Source organism: Condylura cristata, unplaced genomic scaffold, assembly GCF_000260355.1.
Source record: "Condylura cristata isolate star-nosed mole 26May11 unplaced genomic scaffold, ConCri1.0 scaffold00004, whole genome shotgun sequence".
NCBI lineage: Eukaryota > Metazoa > Chordata > Mammalia > Eulipotyphla > Talpidae > Condylura > Condylura cristata.
The window spans coordinates 36,967,589-36,987,715 of NW_004567105.1; the positions used below are offsets into that span (position 1 = coordinate 36,967,589).

At 46.7% G+C, this 20,127-nt stretch overlaps 1 protein-coding gene across 3 annotated transcripts in view; it reads left to right on the plus strand.

Annotated features, from left to right (window-relative positions):
* TMTC1 (transmembrane and tetratricopeptide repeat containing 1) overlaps positions 1-20,127 on the plus strand; it is a 181,598-nt gene that overhangs the window by 2,154 nt on the left and 159,317 nt on the right. For all 3 annotated transcript variants that reach the window (XM_012720432.1, XM_012720430.1, XM_012720431.1), the window contains exon 2: positions 11,648-11,825. In XM_012720432.1, the coding sequence (XP_012575886.1) occupies positions 11,648-11,825 (178 nt within the window). The remainder of the gene's footprint in view (positions 1-11,647; positions 11,826-20,127) is intronic.

The following is a 20,127-nucleotide window of genomic DNA, read 5'->3' on the forward strand; positions in this document are numbered from 1 at the left end:
TTTTTTTTTTTTTTTTTTAAAGATTTATTTATTTGTTCACAGAGAACTGGGGCACAAGCCAGAGGTGCAGGGGTGGTGGGAGGCTTCACCAGAGACAGAGTAAGGAGCAGAACAGGCAGATCGACGAAGTACACTGCTGAGGGGAGCAGCGGGCGGGCCAGGAGAGGTCTGTCACGTCATGTGGTCACCGCCGGGGCAGGCGGGAATCGAACTCATGCGGAAGTGGCTTTAGCTTCTCAGTGTTGTGCTTTAACCCGCTGTGCCACCAGGGAGGGCCTAACTATATGTATTCTTAAACTATCTTTATTCAGTTTTGTGTGAGCAAAAGTTTTGGAGATTCAAACCACTTTTTGCCCCCCCCCCCTTTCTTCATTGTGGTAAGAATACTTAACATGAGATCTTTCATCTTGACAACTTTCTCATCTCAGCAAATTTTCTAGTACACAGTAGAGACAGTTAGCTGCAGGCACAAAGTGACACAGCAGATCTCTAGTCTTTTCCCTGTTTAACTGAAACCATGTTCCTGGTGACCAGCAAGCAATCTCCTGCCACTCTTTTGCTGTTTTTATGAGTGTGACTATCTAGAGACTGCATACAAATAGAACCGGGCAGTATTGTCCTTTGGCAATTGCTTATTTTCATTTAACACAATGTCTTTCAGGTTTATCCACCCATGGGATATCATTTTTTTAGTCTAAGTAATGTTTTCTTGTACTCCCCTTTTCTGTATCCATCAATCTGATTGTGATTATTTTAGTTGTTTCCTTATCTTGGCTGATGTGAAAAATTCTGCAGTGAACATGGCAGTGTCGAGCTCTTCAGGATCCTGATTTGGGCTCTTCCGAGTATATAACCAGAAGTAGCATTTCTGGGTGGTAATTGGATTTTTAAGTTTTGTGGAACTTACCTGCTTTTCATAGCAACATCACCATTGCACACACCCATCAATAGTGGTGACAGCTGTACATTATCCTTACCAGCATTTGTTATCTTGTGTGTCGGATAAAGCCATTTTTGAGACAATTTTCTTTTCCCCAATTGTGCTATGGTTGTTTTTTATGCTAATATCATACTGTTTCATTACTATAGCTTTGAAATATATTTAGAACTTTAAGAAGTGTGTGGTATCATCTCATTGTGGTTCTGACATGCATTTTGACATGTGAAAATGATGTGAGCCTTTCACATAATCTGTTGGCTATTTTTATATCTTCTTCAGAAAAATGTCTGTTGAATTCCTTAGCTTATTTTTGATAACCAGATTATTTTAGCTATTTCATTGTAGGATTCAAGCACCTTTCCATATCCTTTTTGATGGCTTTTATGTCTTGTTTGGATAAATGCTTATTAAAATTCCTAGCCCATTTTGTAATCATTTCAGTTTTCATCTTTTTACTTTCAGCTGTGGGAACTCCTTATATATTTTGAAATCAGATCAGTATTTATAGGTACTTTCTCCTGCTCTGTAGACTGACTTTTCTCCCTGTTGTTTCTTTCCTTTGCTGTCCTCAGGCCTTTTAATTTTTTGCCTAAGTTTGCTTGTGCTTTTGGTATCGTCTGTATTATGAAATTTGTTTTGTTTTCTTCTAGGAGTTTACAGCTTCAAGTCTGATGTTTGAAATTTAAATAAAGTTTAAATTATTTTTTTTGCTTATGGATTAAGGATCCAATTTCATTATCTTACATGTGGTTATCCATTTCTCCCACCATTTTGTTCAAGAGACTGTCCTTTCCCTATTGTTCCTGGCATGCTTGTTTAAGAACATTTTACCTGTTTGCATGGATTAATTTCTATTTCCCCCAATTGTGCTATATGTTTTTAAAATGCTATACTGTTTTACTCATTGTAGCTTTGGAATATATTTTGAACTTTAGTCTTTATTTTTCTGATTTTTTCCTTCTTTAAGATTGTTTTATAGATTTAGGGCTTCATATGAATTTTTTATTTTTGTATAATATGTCATTGAAATATTGGGTAGTATGAGCATTTTAGTAATATTAAACCTTCTAATACTCGAATGGGGTGTCTTTTCACTTATTTGTTTCTTCTTTAAGTTCTTTGGTCAAAATTTGTACTTTTAAATGTGTAAGTTTTTCAACTCATTCTTTTTTTTCCTATTTTATTCCTTTTGATACTGTTATAAATGGGATTGTTTTCATTTCAGGTGGTTTGTTACTGTATAGAAATAAAACTAATATTTATATGTTGATATTTGTGCCCTGCAACTTTTCTGAACATGACAGTTTTTTGTTGTTGGAGTATCTTGGGTTTCTGCATATAAGACTATGGTGTCTATATACAGAAATAAATTTACTTTTCTTCTGATTTAGATGTCTTTTATTTCTTTTTCTTTTTCATTGTTCTGACTTCATTTTAGTAGAAAGCTGAAAAGAAGTGGCAAGAGAGTGGCATCCTTGCTTTATTTTTGAGCTTAAAGGAAAAGCTTTCTGCTTTTACCATTGAGCATTGGTTAGCTGTGGACTTTTCATGTATGTTGTTTATTATATTCAGGTAAATTTTTCTAAATATATGTTTAACCACAAAAGAATGCTGAGTTTTGACAGGTGTTTTTGCTGCTATATTGAATTATTTGGTCCTTTATTTTGTTCATAGGCTCTATCACATTCATTGATTTGTAGATGTCAAACCTCCATTGTACCCCAGGGATAAAACCCACCTGGTCATGGGGTACAATGTTTTAATGTGCCATTGGGTTTGTTCTGCTAGTATTTTGTTGGGCACCTTTTCATGTGTAGGTCAGAAGTATTGGTCTGCATTTCTCTTGTGTGCTTTCTGCCTCTGCAAATCCATTTTTTAAAAAATGTAATAATATAGAGATCCCTTTTGCCCTTCATCCATTTCCCCTTAGTGATAACATCCTCTACTATTTTACAATTAACAACAAAGAAATTGATATGGATATAAGCACTAACTTTTATTCTGATGTTACCACTTTCCCACTCACTCTTTTTGTTTTTGTTAGTGTATATTAACAGTTTTGTGTCGTTATGCATCACTAATCATTGGGGATAAGTTTTTGAGAAAAGTGTTACTAGGTTAGTTTGTCATTGTGCGAACATGATAGAACATGTTGACACAGTCTGCATGGTGTAGCCTAGAAAACCAGCTGTCTTATGGATTCTACGGGGACCACCATTGTAGATGCAGTTAGTTGTTATCGAATGGCCATTAAATGACATATAACTGTAGATCTAAATGATTTCTTGGATGACCAACACAGTCAAAGTATCAATCAGTTCCATCCAAGAATCCTTCCTGCTTCCCTGCCTTAGGTATAGAAACCTAATGCTTATCCAACCCCTATTCCATCACAATAGCTCCCTCCAAAATAATCAGCAGTTTGTTTTCCTTCCTTGTAATTTTGTTACCTTAAAAAAATTTATGTGGTGGCCCTCCCTGGTGGCGCAGCGGGTTAAAGCACTGCACTAAGAAGCTAAAGCCACTTCCGCATGAGTTCGATTCCCGCCTGCCCCGGAGGTGACCATATGGCGCGGCAGACCTCTCCTGACCCGCCCGCTGCTCCCCTCAGCAGTGTACTTCGTCGACCTGCCTGTTCTGCTCCCCACTCTGTCTCTGGTGAAGCCTCTCGCCGCCCCTGGGCCTCTCGCCTGTACCCCAGTTCTGTATGCACAAAATAAATAAAAAATCTTTAAAAAAAAATTTATGTGGAAATGTTAGGAAAGATTAGCTTTTCCTGTACATAGCATAGTTCTTTAGAATTCATTCACATTGTCGCTTTTCACTACTGTTTCTTTTTACTGCTAGGTGGTATTCCATCTATGGGATGGGCCCCAGCTTATTCCATCATCTAGTGAGAACAGCTGGGTTGTTTCTAGGTTGTAGCTACTATAAATAAAACCCCTAGAAACACTGATTTATAGGCTTTCACATGAAGATAAAGTTTTTATTTCTCTGGGATAAGTCCCAGGATTGCATTTGCTGGGTGATAGGTTGGTTGTATGTTTAATTAAAAAACAAAACAAAACAAAACAAACAAAAAAAAACACGACAGTGTTCTAGACTTTCTATCCCGTGTCTGAGTGATCCATTTTCTCTGCTTCTTGACCAGCCTTTGGATTGTCACGACTTTTGATCATAGCCTTTCTGATGAGTGTGTAGTGACATCTCATTGTGCCTTAGTTTGCATTTCCTGAGTGATAGCTGCTATTAAGTATCTTTCATGTGATTATTTGCCCTCGTGTGTCTTCCTTATTAAACTGTCTCTTCATATCTTTACCTACCTTCCTAGTGCACCTTTACTTAACTTTCACTTTTAGGGTTTTCTTTTTGAAATATCTTTGTGTATTCTTGATACAAGTCCTTCATCAAATACTGAATTGGCATACGTTTTCTCCTGTTCTGTAGCTTGTCTTTTCATCTTCACATCTTTCCAAGGGCAAAATGCAAAGTCTATTTTATATTAGATGTAGTTTATTATCTTTGCTTCATCAAATGAATATCACACATATTAAGAGAGCTAGATTCTTTGTCCCTTAAGAACAAAGAATCGGTTAATTAACAGGCTGTTGTGACTGTGAAGGTGCGATAGTCGTCACAGTTTCTCTCAAATAAAAAATGGGCTGGAGTAGAAATGAGGAAATGAACGCTCAGAGCATTAACTTTTACCGGATTGGGGAGCAGCAAGCAATGGAAAATGAAGGCAACTTCCAAGGCTCTGGTGGTCTGGCCTGTGTCTAGTCGAGCGGGACATTTTCTTTTTTGCTTGATTTTGGGTTGAGATTTGGAAGTGAAGGGACCTGATCCTGTTCACATTCAGGAGAATGTTGTAGGTTGGGGGGCGCCCATGGTCCCAGGGATGGACACTGAGCCCTGACCCACATCTAAGTCAACCTAAGTGGGATGGCGGCCCAGTCGCACTGCGCAACAGGCGGCGGACTTGCCCGCATCTGTGGGGCCCACTACCATCACCAGGGCCCTCGCTCTTCTTCCTTCTCCGCTTGCCTCCTCATCTGCTACAGGGCTGTGGGGTGGGGTGATCTGGAGTGGCTGGCCCCCTGCCTGCAGCCCCTTCAGGCCATGCAGGTGGCATGCTTTGGCCCCAGACTCAGGGCTCCGGTGTGTGAGCTTCCTGTGAGGGAAAAGCCAGGGTGTGGGCATCGCATATGCCTTCCAGCAGTCTTCTCAGTGCCAGCATCTACTTCCTTTCCCTCCCTCAGGCTGTGCAGCCTCTCGGCCCTGCTGGCTTGGACACACAGCGCCTGTAGCCCCTGTAGTCGCCCGTAGTCACTGTGGTGACTCCACAGTGGTGACAGGTGTCCTCTCAGGGTGGACTCCTTCTTAGTGCTCCTGCATCACTCCTGGCTTCTCCTGGGTCTTCTGGTACTCTGGTCCAGCCTGAACTGATGCAACCGGTCTCCTCTTTGTGCTCCTGGAAGTGAACTGAGAATTCTGATGTGTTTCTAATTCTAGCCAAATCTTACTTTCAGTCTTTTCATCAGATCATTTCCAGAGACACACGGGATTATTTTTGGACCCTTGTAGAGCAGAAGCAAGGCAGCTGTGAAAACTTCATCTGCAATCTGTACTCTGTTTTTAAAGTTTTACCTCTTTATCCTTCACTGGCTATGACCAGTTTGTAGATCAGGAGGAGCCAAGAAGTGCCTCTGTTTGCTGAATTGACCCCAAGCCAAGCCTGGTGACACCTGTGACTTCCTCACCTTGAAAACAGCCTGGACTGGTTTAAGATGCTTGCTGCTTAATTTTATTTCCTCTCTACCCTCGCCACCAGAGAAAAGGCCCGTGCTGGACTAGCCAGCAACTGTCCACCTCAGTAAACAGGCCACACCTCCCTTCCACAACAAAGAGCTAATGGTTCTTTCATGTCCAACCTGGGGAAATGAAGGCAGACAGAGGGCCTTGAACTCTGGATTCCATCTCTGTGTTTAGGTGGCTTGATCACAGCATTCTCCTGGTTTGCTAAAAACTTTTATTTTATTGAAGGCATCTGACGATACTATAAACTTTAAGAGGGAAAGTGGGTGGCTTAAAATGTCAGCATCAAAAAATAGACTCTGTTGCTCAGTGCAGCTGTGCAGCTCCGCAGCGTCCCCACGCGGGGGTGGAGGCTCGCAGCAGTCTGCGTCGCCTCCCTAGAGACACCTGTGTGGCGGCTCCAGCCCCCTCTTCTGCCGCTGCTCTGGGCCCTGTGCCTTTGCACTTGACCCCTGTGGGATTTCCCTTTGAGACAAGCTCTTGCTGGAGATGGACATTACTTGTTTTCTAGTTCTGGCGTGAGTTTGGAGTGCTTGACTCCCTTGTCTGGGATGTTCAATGATACATGAAAGCCAAGGACATTGGAGGCCATTATGGACTTGACAGGGAAGATGGACCCACGGTCCCTGAAGATGTCCTAGTTAACTTGGGTTATCTCAGAAACCCCCGGAGAGGCAGGGGGTGCCTGAGCCTGGGAGGGCAGGATTTCCACTTTCCACTCCAGTCTGGCTGTGTGGGAGGGATGGGGAGGAAGAGGAGTGGAGTTTTGATTCACAAAGGTTTTTATGGGTATCACAAAGCACCTTCTGGAATAGTCATGTAGCAGCAAATATCTTTCCTATCTTGCTTCGGGGCTCCATTTGTATTTTTTTGAATGGCGAGGAGGCCTTGATTGTGCCAAGGTGCTGGCAATGTCCCTTTCAAAAGATACCCTATACTTTCTGTTCTTTGCCACCTGCAGGTCGGCCCCTCGACCCTGCCTGATCTCTCGTCTGTAAACCTCTCTGCAGCCTGTTTCCATCAGCGTTCTAGAAACTTTGCTCCTGTGCTGCTAGTTCCCTCTTCCTGGGGCAGCCCCCCACCTCCACCCAGGCCTTGCTGCTCCCACCCACTCCAGGCACTTCAGCCCAGAGCCCCCAGGGCACTGCCTGTGCACCCTCCCTGCCTTGAAGCCCCCTGCTGTCTGGTACCATACACTGCTGGTTCTCAGCTCCCCTCTTGCGCTGTGCCAGGGCCCCACAAACTGTTGCGCCGGAGCCCCGCCTGCAGAGTCGGGGTGCAGTCACTCTCGCTGTGGAGAGAGTTTTCCGTGAAAGCTTGGCCTTGTCAGGTCATGAGGTGGGCTGCTCCTCTATAGTGGAGGGGGCCGTCTGTCTCTCTTCTTGACTGACTTACCTTTTTGCTTCATCAAAGAGAAGCAGAGTCAGATGGGGTTTTCTAGACCCATGGATGACTTCAACCTCCTGCTGACTCAATGTTAAGGGGCAGCTTTGATCTGAAGTGGTGGTTGTGGCAGCTGCTGGGAGGTGACTGGCCCGCAACCAGGGCTGGCACCTCCGCCCTGCTTCTTTCCGGATGGTGCGTCAAACATGAAGGTTGCTGGGAGACTGGTGAAGTAGATGCTTACACTGCTGTAAAGGTCATGGCTGGACCTGGCAGCTGGACCTTCTGAGGCACCTGGAATTGCAGGGGTTTTCTTCAGACCCGGCACATCCATGTCAGTGTTCCCTTTCTATGTAGTCAGTGAGGTAGACATGAAATATCATTGAACATCATGAACTGTCTTCTCTGGTTGGGTCAGATGGAGTCCCAGGGCCTGGCAATGCTTTCTCAAGGGACTGTCGTGACCCTGTTGCATAGTAACAACAGCCTTGGCTCTGGCTTTCTGAGTGACAGTAGTGTCTCTGCTGTTCATGGTGGACCTTGGGTAGTGTCCAGTGGGGTTGGCTGTGCTGGGAGACCAGTCATAAGATCCGGGAGTTGGGATTGAGGACCACATGCCATCACCCTGCCTCCGGGCCTCTGGGGAGGGCAGGGCCAGAGGCGACTTCAGCCACGAGCTGGCTGTGGAATCACACAGCCTGCATGACATTTTTTAAAAGCTCAGTAGCAAAGCTTGATGGAGCATCTGTCTCTGGTTCAAAATCTGTCATCAGGGTGTCCGGGATCAGTGTCCTGAAGACACAGGAGGTCTGTGTTTTGGACTCTACCAGATCTTGCTCCTCAGGGCTTGTCTTTTGACAGGTCTTGATCTGCATCCCTTTACTTGAACTTGGACTCTTAAATACAGTGCTCTCCTGGATCCTGTGAGTCCCTTTAACAAATCATAGCCCCCTTGGGAGCTGTGGGCACCCTGGATTTGTGGGTGGCCGGGAGAGCGGGGGGTATGGCCCATTTGTGTCTGTGTCTGGCTTGAGGACTGTCACTGTCCTGTGACAGGGAACTTTGCCATTGGCATGGAGAGCATGGTCTTTGGGACCCACAGAACTCACACCCTTGAAAGAAGGCGCTGCTGGCAACTGGCCCCTCCGAGCTATGACTTGAGGGGTATCTGGTGTTGGTCTGTTTATTGCTTGCTGGCTCCCTTTGGGAGATTTCCCTTCTGGGATTTGCTGTCGCCTCTAGCCAAGCTTTCTCACCCTGGGCACACACTCTATCTGCACTGCTGCTTTGGGTATCCTGAGAGATGCTGTCAGCTTGCTGGTTTACTTCTGGAGTTGGAGCGTATCTAGGAAAGCCACCAAGATGGTTGAGGGCTGGAGGATTCATGCGAGAGCAGAAGATGAGCAGAGGCAGATGAGGCCACGGACCGTGGTCAGGACGTCAGCGATGAAGGAGAACTCCAGTGTGGAGGGAGGTGGGAGAGGGCATTCATTCGGCATGGGCCGGAAGCCCACCAGGGTGTGCGGGGCCACTGTTTACCGGAGACTCCTAAGATGTGGTCAAAGCGACATTTCCCTTCTCCTATTGCCTGGCTTGACATCGTTACTGGGGAAGAACAGGTGTTGGGTCACTTTGGGGAAAGGAGGTCTTGTCCCGTCGCCCGCTCTGAGGGGCTGTCCTGAGTGTCATCTCTCTTGAATCAGGGTGTTGTGGGGACAGGTCTCTAGGCCCATTTCAGCTCTGCTGACGTTGACCACCCTGGGATGGGTCCAGGGAGTCCCTACTTGTTGCTGGCACACTAGGCAAATTGGGCCTGGCACCCTGGCGTCAGTGAAGCCTGTGGTAACAAGGTCCAGGTCCCGCTCGCCCTGACAGTGTGGAGAGCGGCAGCCCTCCCACGCTGGGCGTTCCCCTGCCCCGTGACAGCTCTTTCTTCCACAGGCATGTTCTGCCTGACCCTGGGGGACACCAGGGGACACTGCTGACCTGCAGGGCCTCCGCAGGGCAGAAAGGTTGGGCAGCCCTCCTGGATGCCACTCCTCTGTGTACTGCACAGCTCCAGCTTCTATATGCAGCATGGCTTTGGGTTCTCTCACCAGGGCGGCTCCAGGTTCTGTCTCCAGCAAAGCTCTGGTTCTGGGTTGAAAACTTGAGACTTTACAGTGGGGAACCTGCTAGTTGGTTGAGGGAGAGCTTTTTGTTGGAGTGTAGTTGGGGTGCCCGTAGGAAGGACCCTAGTGTTTGCCTCTTCAAGTCACTTCCAGGGGTCCCGCATATTTTTGTTCTCTTTCCCTAAACCAGAGCAGTTTTCAGAGAAGAGGATAAAGAGCGCCATCTCTGTCTAGGTACTGAGTTGAGCATGTGTGAGATGGGGGGCATTGGCTCCCTCCTCCCCACCCTCTCTTCCTCACACAACTCTTGCCAGATTCTTAAACCTGTGACCTTTTCTGGGGGCTTGGGTGGATTACTGTGAGCTCCTGATGGCCCCCTCTCTGGAAGGGCATTTTGGGTGGAGATGGGACCATGGACATCTGCGTGTGACACAATCTGTAAGTTTTCAGCAGCCAGACATGAGTCTCAGGTTATTGCAGAAAACAAAAACAAAAACACCACGTTTATTTCCTTGTGCATGGCCTGGCTTGCTTTCTTTTTGAAGATTTATTTACTTATGCATACAGAACTGGGGTTCAGGCCAGAGGTTCAGGGATGGTGAGAGGATCCATTAGAGGCAGAGTGGGGAGCAGAACAGGCAGATCAATGAAGTACACTGTTGAGGGGAGCAGTGGGAGGGTCAGAAGAGGCCTGCCGTGCCATGTGGGTGACAGCTAGCTTCCTAGTGCTGCACTTTAACCCGTTGTGCCACCAGGGAGGGCCTGCTTGGCCTGGCTTTCAATGAGAAATGAAGGCTAAATTAAAAAATAGAGATTCTGAGAGTTGAGAGGGAAAGATGACCTTTTCCAACAAACAACTTAATAGAGTTTACTTGTTCATTGGTAAACATTAATACAGGTGCTGAGTGCCCTGAGTTAAATGAACAGAGATATGGACAATGTATGAAGAAAGTGTCCTGCTCCTGGAGGAACAGAGCTCAGATGCTGCGCCGAGCAGGTACCTGCAGGGCCATGTGGAGGGGGCTGCCGTCTCCCGTGGCCTTCTGGGTGGGCTGTGCTCACGCTTCTGCGGACACTGGCCCTGGCTGATTCTGGTTCTCTTCCCCCCAGGCTCCTGGCTGGAGAATTCTAGGAGAACAGACTCTGCTGCTGCTGCAGCCTGTAGATGCTCGAGTCTTGGCATCTGGCCCCTAAAATTGGACCACACCCAGCATTTCAACTGTTTTTAGGCTGGGCTAGGACCGTGCTTATGTCAGTGGGGATGAAAATGGAGTTGGTTAATAATTGTGACAGCTAGATCCCTGTGTCCAAGGGGAACTTGAGCTGGTTAGAATTCCACCCTGGGAAGCTGTGCCTGACCCTAGTACCTTGGAATACTCACACGTCTTTGCTAAGGTTGCTGCATTGTTTTGGCAGAGGAGGACTTTCTTGCAGAGAAGCAGAGCAGGGCATGAGAGTACAGACGTGGAATTACTGTATCAGAAACTCAGATTGGAATGCAGACACCCCCGCCTGGAGTGCATTGTTTCCCAAGATCCATACCCTATCCCACTGAAGTTCTTCCGTTACCCCACATTCTTATTTCTCCCGTTGGTGCACTTCAGTCCACCTTCAGAAATCTCTCTGGTGTGCATTTTATCGCAGGGAAGCATTTTTTTAAGACATTGACTGTAAAATTCCCCTTCTCTTTGTTGTTCTCTTTCTGTTGGGTTGTCTGAAAAGTCATGACACATTTTTGCGTAGACAACAGAAAAAAATATGCCATGGCTTTTCTGACAGCCCATTATCGCTTCTGCACAATATTAGAATTCAGAGTCAGAGCGAGGAACCGTCTGATGCAGGTTCTGAATGCTGCGCTTGCTGCCTGGGCTCCCCACTCAACTGCAGCCGAGGGCCGGTGCCTGTGCACTGGTGCCTGTGTGATGGGGGTTGATGGTGAATCCGAACACGTGACCTGCAGCTTTGGTTCCTGGCGGCCCCATGGCAGGGATCATGTTCTGGCCTTACTCATCCCACCTTTGACCACAGTATCAGCCTCACAGTTTCTTTCTCGCCTCCACTGGCTGTGGCTTTGAGGCCAGCGCCATGGACTTGCCTTCACCCCCCCCACCCTGACAGCTTAAGGGAGCTGGCAGGAAAGCCTGAACCCTGGGTGCAGGGAAGACTGCTCATTGCATCCGTGATGCTCGCTGGGTAACACTGCACAGCCTGACTGTGGCTCGGCAAAGTGGAACACTCTGAGCGGGGCGGGGGGAGGTGGGAAGGGGTGAGTAAATGGATGGAGTGACCGATGTCGGAGTCACTTGGAAAGACAGAGGGCTGTCTCAGGCGACAGCTTCCCTTGGCTCTCCATGTGCATCCGCTCTGTTGGTAGCTGACTCTATGTCTGCATTTCCAGGCTCAACATCCTCCTGACCGGCATGGACCCGTTCTATTTCCACGCGGCCAACATCATCCTGCACTGCCTGGTGACACTGGTGCTCATGTACACCTGTGACAAGACGGTCTTCCGGAACCGTGGCCTGGCCTTTGTGACAGCCTTACTCTTTGCTGTGCATCCTGTCCACACTGAGGCGGTGAGTGTGTATGAGCTCGACAGCGGGCCCCTCCAAACGCCAAACCATTGCTTCTTTTCTTGCCTTTCAAAACAGTCTGAATTCGGGCCTCCTTAGTGGCTTAGGGGTTAAGTCTCAGCACTGTCACTGTGACAGCGACAGCCTGAGTTCACTCCCTGGCCAGGGAGGTGACCCACAGAGGGTGCAGCAGACCTCTCCTGTCTCGCCCACTGCTCCCTTCAGCAGTGGACTTGAGTCAGCCTGCCTGTTCTGCTCCTCACTCTGTCTGGCCTGCACTCCAATTCTTATACACACACACACACACACACACACACACAATTGTGTGAGTTCTGAGTGCCACTGCAGTGTTACCTTAATATATAAATCTTTCTGCACGACAACGTCCCTTTCCAAATGTCCGGTTTGCCTTCACTGGGCATCCAGGGTAACTGCTTTTCAAAGGAACCCCTGTTATCATTGCAGGTGGTAATAAATGGCTACGGTTCTCTATTTGCAGAAAATTTAAGTCCTGGTGGTTTTCAACATCCAGGCGCATTTTGAAGTATTAGTCACGCTGGGACCCGTGTGCCTGCTCCACATCGATGTCCTGCTTTCTCTTCACTTGGTTTTAATTTATAATGTGTATAATGCAGGGCTACTAGGGAGGATGATGAAAAGTCAGACTGATATTTTTCAAGAGAGAAAGACAGAATTAGAAGACATACAGGCTGCTCCCCAGTCACCTGATGTTTTTTGGGTGGTGAGCAGTTGCTGTTGAAAGCACAGGAGCGCATGGCCCTGTGCCCGCTTCCAGGTCATGACCTACCCTCAACCCAGGGTAGCCTCAAGCTACTTCCTGTCACATCTCAGTGGCCACACTTGGCTTAATGTTTATGGCTTGGGGTAAATGAAGATTTCCAAAGGAAAAATGGGTCACCCCAGTTCTGAAAAAATCATGTCCAGAGTTTCCCTTCCTAAAGCACCTGTGCACCTTCTTAAAGCAGGTGTTTGAGCACACCTGGGACAGAGGTGTCTCATTGGTTTTCCTTTCCCTCTTCTCTTCTCATTAAAAATAATGAAGAAATATCTGTTGGTAGGGGGGTGTCTAGACCCTCTTTCAGTGTCAGTGTGTGGAGACTGTAAGCTGCCGCCAGCATGAGATGGTCTGAGCGAAGGACGTCAGGATTAAAGCACACACTTCTTGGTCAGCAAGCAAAGGCACACTTTTTTCTTCTCTCCTTCCCTACTTATACCCTTCAGCATGGAACCTGGGGCTGGGGGGAGGCGGAAGCTCTCAGCAAGTGCATCAATAACATACGACAATAACATGGGGGTCAAAGAACAGTCACGTAAACACAAGGCAGTAAACACAAGGCAAGAACACTTCGGGCCTCCTGTTTTTCTGTTCCAGCACCCATGGCTCATTCTTTGCGGGGGACCTTGACCAGCAAGGCTGAGGATTGGGGTCTCAGGGTCGACGAAAGGAGAAGGCAGAGCCTTGACCTTGTGGCGGGCCTTGACCCGCATGGCGAGGGGGTAGAGCCCCAGGGACAGCGTGAGGAAGAAGGCAAAGATGGAGACACGTGCGAGAGAGAGAGAGAGAGAGAAAATGTTTACTCTAAGTTCCAATCAAGTGCTGTTTTGTGCATAGGAGGCCGGTCCCCGACAATTCTTTCTGTTTCCACACAACAGTGTGCATATGATTCTGTGGGGGAGGTGGGGAGGTCTGTCCAGGCAAAGGACCCAACATAAGCAATTCTTGGCATATGAGAATTTGACTCAGCTCGGACACAGTCTACTTGGATGTAGCATTCACAGGTGAGATTCCACAGGTGAGAGCTCAGTTTCCTCAACCTCCCTCACCTGTGTTGCCAGTGGTGCAGCGAGGCTGTTACCTGTGCCTCTGTTCACCAGGTTACTACAGGTTATAACTCAGGAACAGCCACAAAGAGGTGCACAAGACAAGGTGGGGTGCACTTCCAGGCCCACCCCAGGGTGCCACAATTCCCAAATCTCCCAATTCTCCCTGCCCGTTGGGCCTTTATGGAGGCTTCATCACAGAGGCATGATTGCGTCACCAGGGACGTTGGCAATGGGCCACAGCCTCAAGCCTCGCTTCCCTTCCTGGAAGTCTGGGGTGGGGCCAGCATCTCTAGCCTTCTGATCATCTGAGCATTTCCCCGGGCAACAGCCCCTACCCACAGGTGCTCCCCAAAGTCACTTCAGTCACATGACAAGAGACACCTTTGTTACCTAGCAAACTCCTAGGGTCTGGGAGCTGTGAGCCAGGAGCTGTGAACGGAATGAAATACATTTGAGAAATAGATTCTGGTCATCTGAATGACCCAACCTGAATGCCTCATTAGTCATGACATGGCATGCACAGATATCAGCGCTTGCTGTGCCCTGGTGTAGGAATCTCCGAGGCACCTTACAAAAAAGCAATGATATGTTGGTTCCACAAGCCTCCTTCCATTATGGTACCATAAGCCCAAAGTGGGCTTCCTGTCTTACCCCGTCTCCGAAAACCATGGCATGGTGCGGAAGCAGGCTATGGCGGCCTGTGTTGATGTTCTGGTTTCAGAAGTGGCGGCTGCTGTGGGGAAGCCCTCTGGCAGGATCCTTTCCTGGACACAGAGGTCCGTGTGGGCCAGCTGGTATGACGGTGAGCACTGGTTTTGCCCGCCAGGCTCTGAAGCAGGCATTTTCCATGAATAGCACTCTAACTCACCAAGCCCAGGATTTTTATAAATGCATAAAAAGTTGTCCTGTGAAGGGTAATTTTCCAGCCCTTTCTGAGTCTCATAGACCTGTTACAGGCCTCTGAGTGGAGGAAGTGATACTTCCTGGGGAATCTCAGCAAAGCCCTTTTGCTCCACTTGTGGCCGTTAAATCCAAGGTGGGGGTACTTAAACGGCTGGCTTTCAACTAGATTAGGGAGGATCTGATTAATGTGTCAGCTTACGGGTCATTAAACTTCATGTACAATGAGTGAGTCCCATGAACCATGCTGATAAATCTCATGTTCGAAGAAAATGGTCAATTCGATGATGTGGTGATGTGGGGACTCCATGGTCATTTATGTGCATGACCTGAGGTGGTGGGAGCTGGGATAGAATCAGTGCCCTTTCCTGCTGCTTTCTCCTTCTCACCAGGGGCTATCCTCAGCCATCAATGCCTGAACTGATTGAAAAAACACTTGTTCCACCTATGAAATTCAGAGACATATTTTTATTTAAAAATTATTTGTTTTTTTTTTTCTGATTTAATCTTGGCATATCCAATAACTGCATATTCTAATTGGGACAATTGTGCATCATTAAGCATGCAACACCTTCATGCTATGATCACCAGAAAGTCAAAAGTCAATTTAATGGTATATGTGTTTTCATTATGGAGAGAGAAATGAGGTGAATTCTTTTAAAGCATAACTATAATACTAAGAAAAAATGCTGTGGGAGAATGAAAAGGAAAAATGAGTCCAAGGCAGAAGGGTTCTAAAATGTCCACCTTTAAACAGAGACTGCTCATGCTTTTGTAAATGGAAAATGAGTCTCAAATTGGTGTGGAATGTTCTAGAGTCTACTTGATGCTTTTAAAGAAGTGGCATTAAAGCCTATTTAAATATATCAGTATTTAGAAAGCATTGAAAGTTAGAGCATTTTAAGTATTTAAAATTAGGATGAAAATTTTTACAAATGCATTTGTAATATTCTTTTGAATGTTGGGGAAAAAGCATTCAGGTACCACCACTGCTGCTTTTATAGAATATTTGATGTAAAGGTGATCACTATATTTTAAACCCAGCCTGTGGATAATATAGTGTTTTGACAAATGACTTTAAAATTATAGCTGAAAATATGAAGTTGGAGTGGGTTGGGGAAAATTCTTACAAGAAAGACTGAATGCGCAAGAGACAGCAGTCAAAATTCTGTGCTCACAGTGAGGGAATACATAACACGCAGGTGACCTTGGGCCCTGTGATTAAGAGCTAATAAGGAAAATCCTGTTAGCCAAAAGACCTTTAAGAAGGGGTTCCAGCTAGCTAGCCTTTGTACTAATCAAAAAAAAAAAAAAATCCTGGTAACACAATTATAGGGGCAAAGGAGTCAGAATTAACATTATTTAGGGAAAAACTATTTGCGTTCATAAGCAGATGAGAGAAGCTGAGGAGAGCAGTGAAAAGATCTGACCCACTTAACAATGCGCTGCCAAGTCAAGTCAGGAAATGACCATTTAATGATCAGTATTAGTTTAGGCTGCTAAGGATGGGAAGAGAGAAAAATAGATGTGCTTTATGGATTCATCGAGATGGTATTAAAAAACAAAGAAAAGGTGCTAGTGGATGGGAAAGGCAGTGATGTGTGTACATAGCTTCCCTTTGTGAAACTAGAAGGAAAATAGAACCTCCAGTTCTCCCAGAAAGGATGAAAGATCAAAACAGGGGCAGGCAGGTGCTTTAAGCAGATTGTGAGGTTCACACTTTGCTAGATTAATGATTGCAGTCAGAAGATCATCAATGAGCACTTGCTTGGTACAGGTTCTCAGCTAGAGTCGGGGTGTAGGGAACAGGCCTTTGGTGTGTTCACAAGCTCCTCAAAAAGTCAGAAACACAGTCTACATGTTACAAGACACCCCAATGTGAACTGGGCCGCCTGACAGTGGGGCCTCTCCCACATGCTTAAAAATCAGTTGTACTGCAGGCGCACACAAAAAGGTCAAATTGGGTTTATTTACAAAAGGGGAAAAGAAAAAGGAAACAACAACTGGAATATCTTACTGGCTGGGCTGACTTGGAGCTCTGGTAATAAACTAACTGAAAGCCCTGAGTCACGAGGTCCTGACAGCTGTTTCCTGAGCAAAAGAGCGAGAGACAAAATGGTGCCCTATTTATCCCCAAATGTCCCAGAATTCCTGCTAGCTCCGCCCTTGGGTCCTTGCAGTTCTCTCCCTCGTACTGCTGGGAATTGTAGTTTCCAGTCACTGGAGTAGGGGGTAGGTTCCAGAAAGCTGGTGTAGGGGGTGGGGTCCACAAGACTCTGCAGAGTTCCTTTAGGACATCCTTCCCCTTTACATGCTTACAGGACAAAGTAATAGGTTGTCGAGAAACACAGATCCCATCAGAGAGAAAAACCACTCAGTGGACGTGATTTCATTTATTCACTTCCCTCTTCCCACAGATATTGGAAGATCTGAGTGACACGTAGTCACCAGGGTAGGGGCACAGTGGTGAGCAGGGCTGCCCTCACCCTGCCTCACCAGAAGCCTCCGTGTCTTGCAAGGGCTTCCTGATGGTTTATTTCTTGGGAAATAAACAGCAGAGCTGTGCGTGGGTGCCTTCTTGTCTCACCACAGGGCCACCTCCTTGTGGATAAGAACATCCAGAACTTTCCTCACACAGGGTCTGTTTGTCGTGCACAAATCCATTAAGTGAGTGGTGCTCCAGGAAATACCAGGCTGAGGACCCCGTGCCGTCCTTTGATAGCCATTTCCACACTTGATTCTGTTAAACTTGCTGGGTGATCCACATGTTATGTCATTAGGCTGCTCCCCAGTGCTCCTCAGTCATGGACGCCTTCCACCATCTGACTGTTCAAGGACACAGTTCCCTGGGTGACAGCTGCCTTGTGGTGCTGAGGCGGCCCCTGTGTGCGCCTTTGCATCTCATTGTTCTGCTCTTTTGAGCCCTGCAGTTCAGCCTTCGCTGTTCTAGCATGAACCCTAAGGGGCTTCTCCTGGGGCACCCCTCACTTTGCACCCTGTCATGCTCTCATCACTTTATACCCCCCTTTCCAGAAACACCTTCTCTTTTCTCTGCCAGAAAGATTGGCACCTCAGCTCACGGCCCTATCCTGAGCTCCCTGCTGCCCTGCTGGCCTGTCCTTCTTCCTGGTATAGCATGGGGGACCCCCTCTGGGGTCCCCACTCCTGCTGTGAGAGCCACTTAGTCTTCCTGGTTCAGGTGCATCCCTCCTTCTGACTCCCTACCGGATGTCAAGCTCCTTGAGGCTGGTTTCCTTCCCAGCAGACCCAAAGACTGGTACAGAGGCAGCCTTTGGAAGCAGCCTTTGTGGCTGGAAGAACATTCTGGGCCTGGCATCAACTTATTGATCACAGTGATTGGCTGGTCTCAGCAGAGCAGTTGATGACAAGATCTCATCTTCAAGGCATCTGCTGCTGGCCCGTAAGACCACACTTCACAGGAGTGTGGAGAGGTGTTGGACCTGGTGTGGTGTTTGTCAGTTGCTGGGGACATCTCAGCACCTGCGTGGGCTTCTTGATTTGGGGGTACCACCCCATTCATCCTCCTGTTGCTGCAGTCTGCAGTGTGGTTCTGCCCACCTGCTGGCCACTGCCCTTGGCACTGACCTGCACCCAGGGCCAGCCTGCAGACTCACTGTTGTGGCCAACGCAACAGCAGGCATGCTTCGAGTAGTGTCCCTCTGGGCCCAGCTGCCTCCCCTCACCCGACTTGGGGGTTCTGTTTATCCCTGGAGGCCTGGCAGGAGAGGCGAGTTCAGGGTTCAGAGCCAAGATGTGGGCTGGCCGGGCTTGGCCAGGCCACACTCGGGAACCCCGCTAATCCTGCTTTGCAGACATGGAGCCCCAGTTGGGCCTGACACCCCAGAGATGCCACGTTGTCACTGCCAGCTTCCCTGAGTCACCGTCTTCCTGATTTGTGCTGACACTCCTTCCTTGTTGGCACATGGGCCAGCGGGCACCAGTTGCAGCCCAGACCACATCAGGCATCACTCTCCGCTCCGCCATCCACAGTCGCTTGCTGTGTCTGGGTTTCTCTTGGTGCAGATTGGACAAGATTTTTTCTCAACGCATTCATGGTTTAATCGGTTTTTATTTAGGTGATTAGCTAATAAATACATCAACTTATCTAGTAATATGTAAAACATCAGACACACAAACTTTAAAGTAAAAAGGTGATTCCCACAAGTCATTTAGGAAAACCTGTCTCAGCTCTGCCCCCAGGCCCTTCCCTGCAGGGAAAAGGAGGCCAGGGGACTTCACACACACCCCATCTCTTTATTTCACTAAGTAGCACTGCATCATAATAACCCCTGAGTTTCCTGTGTGCACGATGGCAAGTCAGCACGTGTTTGTATCACATTAAATTCACCAGAAAATTCCGTTCCACTCTTAACTGTTGATCGCTTCTCCAGCACATGGTGGAGGTCGGGTCCTCGCTCCTGGGTGATGCCCTTCCCCAGCCTAAGGTCCTGGCCTCATTCCTGCTCCCCACCTCAAGCTTTCTCTTAGAATTGGGTTTGAATCATCTTTCCCTTTACAGTTTCATAAAATTCCAAGAAATGCACACACATTTTTTTTTATTACAAAGTTTATTTTTACATCATTTTGCACATTTTTTTTTCCATCTCGATTGTAATCCCCGCAGGTTTCCCATCACCAAATCACCCCTGTGCCACCACAGGGGTGCATTTCCTTCCCTCCCCCCCCCCCCCCCGTTTTTGATCCCATTCCCCACTCCACCCCCACAAAATGTCTCTGGTATATGGTTGTTCATTATTTTTGTTATTTTCTCGCCTGGTCCATTATACTCCTGAAATACACACACATTTTAAGCAGCGAAGTAATACAGAGATTTGTAAGTTTCTGCCTTCCCCTCCTATTTTGCACTTCAGTTTCCTTCTAAAGAAATACATTCAAAACAAAAAATTTAAGCTTGAAAATATAATGACTATATAGTCTTTATTAAAATTCCAAATTTTTTATGTTTTACCACTTTGTTTTATCAATTTCCCTCATTTTCTCTCTTAATGCATGAAAACATTATTTGCTTTCTAAAACACTTGAGACACTTCATCCACTTTATGCCTTAATAATTTAGTTTTCTGAATTGTTCTCTAACACAAAGGTCATTCATCATTTCTCTTTAGTCTCCTTGAACTAGCAAGTTACCAGTCTTCATTTTCTTTATAACATAGAATTACATATAATGTGAATTTTGTATTAGAGGTTATATAAGTGTTAACAGTATTGTTCTGCAATAGACATCATATAATATATACCGTTAAATAATTGTAGCCTCTATATAATGTGTAGTTTATAATACATGTCTGACTTACAGGTATAGTATAACAGATGAAGAAAAATATTGATATGTAAATATATGACTCATTTGTAAAGTATATACAATGTAACAAATGCTCATAGGCTACATTACCAGTGTCACACATGTCATACCTGTGTACTATGCAGTATTACATTATGATGCGTTGTTATATTACTGCCTTTATTTAATGTTCAAGTTGTATGCAGTGAGAGCTCCCTGCCACCTCCTCCTACGCCC